The 12,013-nt window shown below is 42.6% G+C and overlaps 1 protein-coding gene across 1 annotated transcript in view; it reads right to left on the minus strand.

Annotated features, from left to right (window-relative positions):
- EBF1 (EBF transcription factor 1) overlaps positions 1 to 12,013 on the minus strand; it is a 285,887-nt gene that overhangs the window by 86,340 nt on the left and 187,534 nt on the right. Inside the window, exon 6 of the mRNA XM_075599191.1 lies at positions 7,766 to 7,847. Within this exon, the coding sequence (XP_075455306.1) occupies positions 7,766 to 7,847 (82 nt within the window). The remainder of the gene's footprint in view (positions 1 to 7,765; positions 7,848 to 12,013) is intronic.

A 12,013-nucleotide genomic window follows, 5' to 3' on the forward strand; every position in this document is an offset into this window, starting at 1 on the left:
GCGCCAGGGGAGGGGGGGTCGGGGTGAAAGCGCGGGAGACACGGGGAGAGGAGGAGGTGCGCGGGGGTGCTGCTAACACTGTGAGCCCCGCTAATGTATGTAACAGTGTGTGTGTGTGTGTGTCACTGTGTCCGTGTGTGTCCGTGTGTGTCCGTGTGTGTGTGTGTGTGTCCGTGTGTGTCCGTGTGTGTCCGTGTGTCCGTGTGTGTGTGTGTGTGTGTGTGTGTCTGTGTGTGTGTGTCCCCCTGTGTGTGTGTCCCTGTGTGTCCTTTGGCCCGTCACTCCGCCTCAGGCCAATGAGAGGTGTGCGGGGGCGGGCGGGCCAAGGGACCAATGAGATTTCCCCTAGGGACACCGGACATCCAGGCAGGCAGGCAAACATACAGTGCTTTCACTAATATAGTATAAGATATATATATATCTCTCTCTCACAACATTTAACCTCATTTGCTGCCAGATGTGGCTTAAAAAGATTACTCCCTCTAGCACCTAGCAAGTAGCCCTGCTTCTACACACATAGATGTATGTATGTATAGCTTAATTTATATACTGCGCCATCCATGCACATAGCGCGTCACAGCAGTAACGCGTGACATAATAATATACCACATAATGGGAATAAACGCTTCAGCCATGAAAGTAACATTAGGAAAGGGAGTCCCTGCCCCGAAGAGCTTACAATCTAAGTGGTAACATCTCATAATAGATAAACAACACAGATTAAACCACCTGTATCGTCATTTCTAGCCATAAGACTGGCACGGTAGTGACATCTTTCAAATATGCCACTTTTGTACCATGGAAATTAAGGAGAAAACTAGAGAAGTGTGTTGATATTTGTTTTTGTTCCACCCTTCTGAATCATTTATTAAGAAATGATCGGGGGCCGCTTACTTAATTGTGCAGTCTATGAAACTCACAGTACTTCCTGTGCATAGGCAGAAAGTGATTAATTCCATGAAAATGCAAAGGTCACTCTAATTGACATGACCTGCGTAATTAAGCAATCTCTGTTTACACGTCGCCGAGGCGGCAGTGCTGTGAAGATGGCACTCCTGACAGAATGTCGTTACAAGCCAAGAGATCAGCCACCTTCTGCGTGTTCCTGCCAGTCACCTACAACAGATCTCTGCCCGGAGAGAAATCACGCCACCCCCAATATCATCTGAAACACAGCTCAGAACTGTAACGTGCAGCAGGGAGACATGGGTCTAATAACAATGCTAAATGTACTTCCACCTTGTAATAATACAGGTTCATTTGAATCGTGCTTGTAATCTAGTTTAAAAACTAGAGCATGCGTGTAATGTGGGGTAACATTTTCCATTGTTTGATCCGCAGAGACCACCTTTTCTCAGTGCCGAGCTTAGATTAGTAATAGCATATAGCTATGGTTTCAGCAGCTATACCCACAGGCCTCATTCTCTCGCCTCTAGTCAACCCATTGAGAACTTGGATTATCCACAATTTATGACGCATCAACTTCCATTCACTTCTATTAGTTATGGGCAGTAATAGGGGTGCGTGGAATTTTCTGGGGGGGAAGGGGGGCGCTGCTCTTACAGAGCCCCTGCTTTCTTCCCCACAAATTTAAATGAAATGCTGGGGGAGCACACGAGGCCTCTGTAACTGCCTCTTACCTGCTCTCTGGCAACGCGTTGCCAGAGAACAGGTAAGGGGGGGGGAGGTGTGCAAAGAAAAAAGTTTGTGCACCCCTGCAGTAATCAATTTCTCACTATATAGAATAGGGACCTCTGTACCTACGTGCGACTTTACCTACAGTACTCCTGTATTTCCAGCACTCGCCCCACAATTGGTATATTAACTTGAATTATTGGCCCACATTTGTGATTGCTTTGGATGATATATAATAAACCCCTTAGCATAAAAGATGTGTAAAATGGCAGATATAAGCATTTAGGGATCCATGATAAAACGGATAAGAAGCAAAAAGTGTGTGCTCATTTGCAAGTCATACCCAGAATCCCTGGCTGCAGTGGAAGCACTGCATGCTGGGAGATAATGGGGAATGGCAGGGTTGCAGACCTGTGTGAGACATGTGACTGTGCTCACAAGTGGTATTTTTTATTTACTGTCCGCTATACAGTGGAAATTGTTTTTCACTTATACTCACTATAACTTGTTTTGCGTACATGGGACTTTCCTAGTTAAAGGCCTCATACATAAAGAGGGAATCAGTGTTATGTGCAGCTTGTGTTATTCGTTTCACTGTGGCCAGCACAGAGATATAAACCTGAGAGATAAAATGACATACTTATCATTGCACGCAGTGTTTGTACTTGGTCTCCAATTCACGAATATCCCTTTCCTTCTAAATAATTTATTGACAATATAATGCCACTAAGGGACTCAGAAACAAAAAGAGAACAGCGCAAAAAAACCATTGTGTAGTATATTAAAATATTTATATAAAATGTGAAGGTGAGTATTGCACGTACATCAAAAAAAAGGGTTAATAGCAAGACATGTTAGAGACATGTTACCACTCGGCAGGCACAGCAGGATGCAGACACCAGGTATTCGACGTCCTCCCTCAAGATGCTGGTATCCGGATTCAGAATATACAGCTCAGCGTTGGGGAACCTTCCCGCGCCTTCACGGAGCTCTCAGCAGTTGTTTTCAGGAGTAGATCGCCGCGTTTCTTCCTGGTTGGTCCACGTTGGCGTGTGACGTCATCCGGCAGCGTCTCTCGGCCGGTCGCGTCTTTATTGCGTCACTCCTTAGCGTTAGGCAGTTGAGCGGTATTACAAGTCCCGGACAGGTCCCACAATGAAACAAATGTTCCAGTACAAAGCCGCAATGGGGATATAAGTAAAAAATGAAAGAACGCGCCCTCTCCTACGCGTTTCGTACTTGACGAAGTACGAAAGTACGAAACGCGTAGGAGAGGGCGCGTTCCTTCATTTTTTACTTATATCCCCATTGCGGCTTTGTACTGGAACATTTGTTTCATTGTGGGAGTTGTCCGGGACTTGTTATACCGCTCGACTGCCTAACGCTAAGGAGTGACGCAATAAAGACGCGACCGGCTGAGAGACGCTGCCGGATGACGTCACACGCCAACGTGGACCAACCAGGAAGAAACGCGGCGATCTACCCCTGAAAACAACTGCTGAGAGCTCCGTGAAGGCGCGGGAAGGTTCCCCAACGCTGAGCTGTATATTCTGAATCCGGATACCAGCATCTTGAGGGAGGACGTCGAATACCTGGTGTCTGCATCCTGCTGTGCCTGGCGAGTGGTAACATGTCCCTAACATGTCTTGCTATTAACCCCTTTTTTTTGATGTACGTGCAATACTCACCTTCACATTTTATAAAAATATTTTAATATACTACACAATGTTTTTTTTGCGCTGTTCTCTTTTTGTTTCTATGTAGCTTGGTGTTTGAACCATTCCCACTGATCAGCAGCATAAAACCTCACCTATCAGGTTGTATTTTATAACTTATCTTAAGTCACTATTCCTATCACAGACCACTTTGAGCGCAAGCCTTTTCTGTTTTCACTAAGGGACTCGCCCACTGTTAAGTGCAGGAAAATGTTTTTTTGTCACCAAAAAGAAATAATAATAATAATAAGGGCAAATGTTTCCAAATAAAGCCTGATAGGCCTATATATACCCATCAACATTCAAGCAGAGCATGGTCATTTTCTTTTCTAAATGGCCCACAGTTTTGTCTCCCATCAGCTTTCTTTGATCTCCCAAAAATAAAACTTTGCAGCTTTTTATACATTGATTAATACAAAAATAATACATAATCAAACCATGAAGCTATGTTATCCCTCCATACACTCTAAGTTATCACTCAAAACACATCAGTTTGCCGTCAAAAGCATTGAAGAGACATATTCTGCGAAGATGTCCGAGACGGCAGAATCAGAAGCCGAGCTGCCAACTCTAACATGAACCTGTTCCCTGGGCAGCTCCATTGGCAGGACATAACTGGGAGGTAGAAAATCAGTGTAGCCTGCTGGCCTCCATTATTGGCCCGCCATTGGCACACGACAGCCTGCTGTCTTGTGCCCTCTGCAAGATCTGTGATCTCACAGAGAGTACTGCAATCTGATGTAGCCATGCCACCTGTGGCTACTAGCCTGCCCTTGTACTGGCAGTAAGTCCTGGTAAGAACAGGCCTTGCCAGCAGTTAAGATGGGTTTTCCCCACTCCATGGTGTTGCATGTGAATGACAGTTGGAGGCGGTGACCTCAGGCCTGAGCATGTCCAATCATGGGACAGACCTGGTGCCCTCTTCCTGGCTGTATTTAAAAGCAAAACCGCCCAAAATTCAGCAGTGTGCCTCTCCCCACTGAGAGAGGCAAGGTCGCACACAGGGAGCCTGAGATTGGGGCCTTCCCTGTTCCTCTTCCCCTTGGGAGAGAGTGAGTGTGAACGTATACCCTGACTCCTGATAGGGGAGTCGGGAAGCGCTAGGACAGCTGCAGGGGCCCTGACCTGTAGTGGTTGTCCAGGGACCATCATCCACTGGATAGCTGATCCTGAGAAGCTGTGATTGGGCAGACCACTTCTGTGTTGTGGAGTGTTCAATAAAGACTGTTCCTGTTTTTATATACGTCCTGCCTGGTGTGTGATCTTACTGTGAGGAGAGGGAATAATTCTACCATGGGAGATCGCCTCCATTCATCTTGGAGCCTGCGGCAGATGGAGGCGCTGCACTGCTAGAGAACCATGTGGGTAATGTATACCCAGAAACCTGATTCTGTGTCCCAACTACCATCGGTGGACAGCTCAGCCTTCCTGTTTCCAGCAGGTATCATGCACCACGCGACTAGTATTGGCCAAATCTCCCACTGGATGGGGGAAACACACTTATTGACAGCTAATAATGTCACCCAATGACTAGGAAGAAGACAAAATACTTTCTCAAAGCTTTTTGATGCAAAGGTTTCCATCTTTCGTTGGTCTCTTAACAGCATCCTAGCTAATAATCCAGAGAACCGGCCAAGTTCGTTATCAACATAGATCTCTAGCGTAATGCAAATACCCTACGACAGGTTCATTTTATTTCAAGGGTAAAGTGGATGGTGAGAACACACCCTGGCACTTTAGAATGATTTCATGTTACGTGCCAGGGTTAGCGTAGGTGGAAAAGCTGCACACACACACATTTCCGCTTGTCACAACCATTTTTATTTATTCCCAAAGAGTAACACACAGCGTTGGCTAAAATCAAGACCATAGCTAACACCGTCGGTTTTATTCTCTGGCAACTTCCTTACAAGGGCCAGTAAAAGTGTCTCAAGATACAAGGGAGGATCCTGTCAATGTTGGTGTAATTGGAACGTGGCATAGAAAGGGTGGAGCCGTACAAGTGAGATTATTCCTATTTAAAGCTGCAGTTCGGGCAATATCCTGCATGTGTGGGTTTTTTTTAATAAATCAGTTCTGTAGTAAGAAAAAATACTTTTAGCATTTTCTGTTTTAAAAAAAACAAATTTGAAAGACCAATTTTCTTGTATTCTATTTTAACAAGCATGCTTGTTCCTATAGCAACGATTTACATTCCCCATATTTAAAGATGTCGCCAAACTTTACCAATCAATAGACGGAGAACGAATTGACCGGCAGCTATGCAGTTTTTTAGGTAAGTAGAGATTGCCAACATGAAACTATTGAAGTAAAAAAAAACAAACAAAAAAAAAAAAACGGGAGCCTGTACTGCAGCTTTAATTCCTTCATATATACTTTAGGACAACCTAAAGTTCACTGCTGGTGAAACACAATAAAAGTGGTTGAAATGCCATTAAAAAGTAGCGGTAAAGATTGTACAGCTTTTAAACAATGAAGCTTCGTAGCTTGTTTTCTTAAACAAATGATGCTATATTTATGTTTTTGAGAAAAGACACAGGGAGAAAGCCTATAATTCCTAAATTGGTTGTAGTGCTGTCTTATATGCTTTTAAAAAAGGGAATAAGATTCCTACGGAAACCTCTTCAAAGCTTGAATACCATGGAACCCAGTGCATAGAAATGCTTTGCAAACCTTCCCAACACTGAGGAAAAGTTTTTTTTATTGAAACCGTGCTCGTGCTGCCCCCAGAAGATATTTCTATACTCGTGCTGCCATCCGTAAGGAGAACTCCTTTATCTTCTAAAAAGAGTGAGCTCCCATAGGGGGCTCACACAACAAAATACACGAAGAGGAACGGAAAAAGCGCACTGAGTAAATGTATATAAATTTATATGGTTAAAAAATGTTCCACAAAAGTGGACAACAACAATTACAATAATAGAAAAACAATATTTACAAATTAACTAAAGGCTTGCAGAGGTGACACCTGGAGATCCGGAAGTTAGATCCAGCAGGTAGATGTAGGACGGGTCCCGACCCACGATGCTCCATTGGTTGCATCCCCTCTCCAACCGGTACACCTCTTCCAGCTCGTGGATGCTCACGCAGCAGCCCCTCGAGACCTCAACGCGTTTCGTATAACGTACTTCAGCAGGACCTCCTGACAAAGAATGTTGTACGAAACGCGTTGAGGTCACGAGGGGCTGCTGCGTGAGCATCCACGAGCTGGAAGAGGTGTACCGGTTGGAGTGAGGATGCGACCAATGGAGCATCGCGAGTCCGGACCCATCCTACACCTACCTGCTGGATCTAACCTCCGGATCTCCCGGTGTCACCTCTGCAAACCTTTAGTTAATTTGTAAGTTATTTTATTCTCTTATTGTAATTGTTGTTGTCCACTTTTGTGGAACATTTTTTAACCATATAAAGGTACATACCTTTACTAAGTGCACTTTCTCCGTTTCTCTTTGTGTACTTTCTGAACATTGAAGCTGTAAGCAAGAATGGATTCATGAGTAATAGGTTGGAATTAGTATCTTAAAAATAACCTTTTCCTTAATGCGCTCATTACAGAACACATTAAGAAGAGACCTGTGAGGTTATGATGGATTGATCATTACTATTACCCGTATGAAAAGCTCTTTTGTTTGTCCATTTAAATGTAACAGACATAACTTATAAATATATTTATTTTAAATTATTATTATTGTAATTCAGGTGACAATTATTTTAATTATGTGCTCTCTTAAGCCAGAACTGTTTTTGTTTTAAAGGTGAAATAACCAATATTATACAGTGAAAAAATACACGTCGACTTGATGCCACCTTTTAATACAACTTTATTCCAGCTCCACAGAGTACCCCCAAAGTCTCTTTGTATGATGTAGCACACAAGAGATTACCGCTTGTGATTTTTAGATGTTTTGGAAGATTTTCTTCATAGACGCTTTTGCTTTTAATTTAATGCATATAATATTCATAATTAAAAGTAGAAAGAAAGTACAAAAAACACGGTGCTGTAGGGCCGCTGACAGGGGAGTGGAGAGCTGGGACAACTGTCCCGGGGCCCAGATGCTCCAGGGGTCCTATCCAGCCGATACCAGAAGTAAGGCCTGACCGGAAGTCGGACACAACTTCCATGATCATCTGGTTGAACTCTCCTATGTAGCTGTGGCTGAGTCCGCAGGTATTGAAGAACTGCTCACCCTACCCCGGCTCCACAAATCTCACGCACTCCACCCCCTTACTCAACAACCCTGGGGTCCAGGTCAACAGACAAGCTGTCGGCGTCCCAGGGTTGCTGAATAATGTTTGCATTCTTGTGTCTTTCTCCAACACTTTTGCTTGAGGGATTGCACCAAAAGGCACTAAAGCCAGGGATAAAGGGTCCAGTATAAGCTATAAAGGGTCCAGTATAAACTGTTCTCGCTCACCTGGAATCTGCGCATATCCCGCGGGTTGCCGGCATTTTTCAGGCAGTTTTGGTTACACTTGAGAAAAAATTTCAGAAAGAACCTGTGGGGAGATAGAGAGAGGAAATCATTAACATCTCTTGATGGACATTTATATAATTAACATCTCTTGATGGACATTTATATCATTAACATCTCTTGATGGACATTTATATCATTAACATCTCTTGATGGACATTTATATCTTTAAGATCTCTGGATGGACATTTATATCATTAACATCTCTTGATGGGCAATTATGTTCCAACAACTAAATGGGGCATTATGATTCAGGACCTTAAAGGTGCCCATTGCATAGCTCAACCTCACTTGTGTAATAGGGATCCTGTCCTGGCGTTATATATATTTATTTATATATATATATATATATATATATATATATATATATATATATATATATATATATATATATATATATATAGTGTTCGACAAACCTATACATTTGCTCGCCCCGGGCGAGTGGATTTAACATCGTGGCGAGCTCCTATTGGCCCAAGCAGCACACGTTTGGTACTAGGTGGCGAGTAGATTATTTTGTTCGGCGAGTAGATTTATTGGTGATTTGTCGACCACTGTTTATATATATATATATATATATATATATATATATATATATATATAGAGAGAGAGAGAGAGAGAGAGAGAGAGAGATAGCTATATATATAGATCTCTCTCTCTCTCTCTCTCTCTCTCTCTCTCTCTCTCTCTCTCTCTCTCTCTCTCTCTCTCTCTCTCTCTCTCTCTCTCTCTCTCTCTCTCTATATATATATATATATATATATATATATATACACACACACAGTATGGTACACATGCAACTCCAGGCAGGCCATGTTTTTAAACTACTCTCTTAGTAATGGAGGTTGGTTCCCAGTTTAAAAACCTGGACTGGATTCACATCACTTGGTAAACAGGAGCCTGCATGCTTTCTGACCAGTTATAGTGCTGTGTCTCTGGATCTAGAAACCTAACCGCTCCATCTTTTAAACCCATTCTTCCCAGAGGGATCGGCAATTTACAACAGTGTCCGTGAATGGGTTAAAAACGGTAAGTGAGCAAATGCACACTGCGCAGGCCCAACTAGCACAAGACTTCAATCGAAGCTGACAAAGTACAATTAACATGTTCTTATCTGAACTAAAAAGTATGAGCAAGTTCAAAAAAAAACAGAATCCATTGGCGAGCTGACGTTTGGTGTGTACGCACATCTCTGCTGTGTATGCTTGTTGTGAGGCAGAGTATCATTACAGACTGAGTGACAATTGCAGGGTTGTGACAGGACAAGTGTTTGTACCGCTGCCAAGGATTAAAGAAAACAAGCAACCCTGGCATTCAGTCCAGCCAAAGAAACCAAAGTGTGGAGAGCTGAGGATGTGACACTCTAAAGCTGGTTGGTTTTGCTGTCAGCATCCTGTCATTTACTGTCCAACATGTAAAGGGCACAGACACTGGATACTCCATTCTTCCCTGCCGGACTGAGGTGAAGCATATTGGCAGGGTTGGCATAGAACTGTCATCCCTCCCACCGTCTGACCAAGCTACTGTAGAAGCAGCACATTGAGAGACATTTTAGTCAGCAGTTTCGGCATCCGGCAGACTCCAGATTTAAAGGACAGTGCTGGGTATTTTTGTTGTTTTTTTTTTTAGATTTACATGGAAGATTTAAAGGTTTTTTATCTCTAATTCTAGAGGAATGCAGCATTTATTTATAAAATGTTTTACCAGGAAATAATACATTGAGAGTTACTTCTCGTTTTTAATTACAGCTCAACCCCGTTATAACGCGATCCATTACAACGCAGATCCGCTTATAACGCGATGCAAGCGTGGCTCCCAATTTTCATATTTATGAATACTTTACAATACGATTATTGGTATCTTAAATACTTTATTGTACAATGCATACAATTGTACATTATTTCTAACGCGATCCGCTTATAACGCGATGTGATTCTTTGGACCCCAATCACAGCGTTATAAGGGGGGTTGAGCTGTATGTCCTGGGCACAGAGTTATGATGACAAATACATGGTTACAAATATAATTACATTATATTCCAATGTACCAGTAATCACGGCTAAGATCCAACACATTTTAGCAAATGCTGACAATATCCCGCCCTTCATTTCTTATGAATATTTTACTATATTTCACAATGGTGTTCGTAATAAAGATACAAATGAGGAAGGTATGGTATAAGCAAATTGTACAAAAACAATGTTAAAAACAAAGTAAAAAGTGGAATGCTGCTATAAGATCTGCTCCACTTTCTCCACCCTTGTTATTTTAGTACTACCTTTGGTTCTTCTAATGCATCCACTCCGCTGCTCACACAGAACGAGGGGTCACTACATCGCCAGAGATGTGACAAGCCCAGTACTTTATTATCACATTAGCACAGGAAAAAGCCACATAATTAACAGAACTTATCTTCATTTACTTGCTGAAAGCAGTAATATTCAATCATGCGCCTCTGCCTAATTGCTTTGTCTCTCTGCACACGAGAAGGGACTAGGCCCAGTTAGGAGAGATCTTTACAGTGGCTTCAATAGGAGCTGCTAAGAACATTCATGCACATCCAGAAAGCGTGTCAATTCTGAATATTTGACACTCACCAAAAAAAAAAAAACACCAAAAATGTAATTATTCCAAAGAATCTTCCCTTGCCACTATTGTACTTCAGGATTAAACAAGATCTACCACAAAGTTGCACAACTTTGAATGTTGTTTTTTACCCACATTTCAAGGGTGTCTCCCTGGCCTCTTCTTCCTTAAGCGAACCTGCCGACATTCGTTTCGCCGCTGTTTCAACCAAACTTTACAAATGATGAAAATGTTGGTCAAAATTCTGGGGGAATGCAATACCCCATTGACATTTAGCGTTAAGCCAACTTGTGGCAAACTTTTGGATCGCAGCAAACTTTAAAGGGTAAAATGAACAAAGTTTGCTAACGTGTGCTAAAAGTTTGCACCTAGTCCCTACCAGGCTGTCTAGCACAGGAGTGGCCAACTCCAATCCTCAAGGGCCACCAACAGGTCAGGTTTTAATAATATCCCTGCTTCAGCACAGGTGGCACAATCAGTGGCTCAGTCAACGGCTGAGCCACCTGTGCGGCAACACGAATATCCTTAAAAAATGACCTGTTGGTGGCCCTTGAGGACTGGAGTTGACCACCATTGGTCTAGCTCCCCCTTGCCCCTGGCACTGAGGTCACTGTTGTGGTGCTGTACACACTCAGGGGTTCAGCTGTCGTGTAGTGTTATTTGAAGATTGAGAGGCAGGTGCCTCTCCAAGATTAACCTCTATTTATATTCCTGTTGTATGTTAACCTCTCTAAATCCTCCCTCAAAACTTTAACTAGGGACTTTGATCCAAAAAGCAGAGTTGTAAATCCAACTACTGAGACTGTGCCAACTCCCCTGTTATTTATGCAGTGGCAGGATCAGTGTCTCTCCTATTTATAAAGTATCAGGTCTGTCTCTCTCTACAAACAGATCTCACAGAGACCAGACCATAAAAGACCTTCAAAGCCAACAAGATCATCTCAGAGAGAGGGCAGCAGGAGGTAGAGGAGGTTGGAGGTGAGGAGTGTACATGATTCAGACAAGGGTAGGAGCACTTTCTCATGTAGCTTCTCCCGTAAATTATTCATATCACCATAAAAATGTTGAGCTTGAGGCTACCTTTTTACTTTTTTTTTTTAAATTCATACGACAACCCATCTCAGTGGTTGAGTTAGCACAGATTATTCTGACATTTAGGAATTATTGGCTATATTTCCTAAACAGTCTTCTACCATAAGACACAACCTTGCATGTCCATTCAAGACGTATGGCAGAAGACTGCTTAGCAAATAAGGGTCTATATGGGTGCATACAGTTGTATGTCTCAAACGTAAGATCTCCGGACTATAAACCATTCTGTGTGCTAGTTTACACCCTTGGAGATTTTTTATCTTTTTATACTCCTGTCCTTCACTAAGGCCTAGATATGAAGTGAATATGGCTCTGAATTCCCTAGTCATCTTAGTAAATCTGGGGTATGTCAGCAGCTCCCATGTAGTGGTGTCCCCCTGTTCCTGACAGTAGACAAGGCTCTAACACTATATAACAGAGTCCAGCAGGCACTATTTAGTAAAATTACCTAGAAAGCACCAGGGATAATATAGATGCAATAAAGAAGGATTTACACCTGTGTTCAAATATTTA

Source organism: Ascaphus truei, chromosome 5 (assembly GCF_040206685.1).
Source record: "Ascaphus truei isolate aAscTru1 chromosome 5, aAscTru1.hap1, whole genome shotgun sequence".
NCBI lineage: Eukaryota > Metazoa > Chordata > Amphibia > Anura > Ascaphidae > Ascaphus > Ascaphus truei.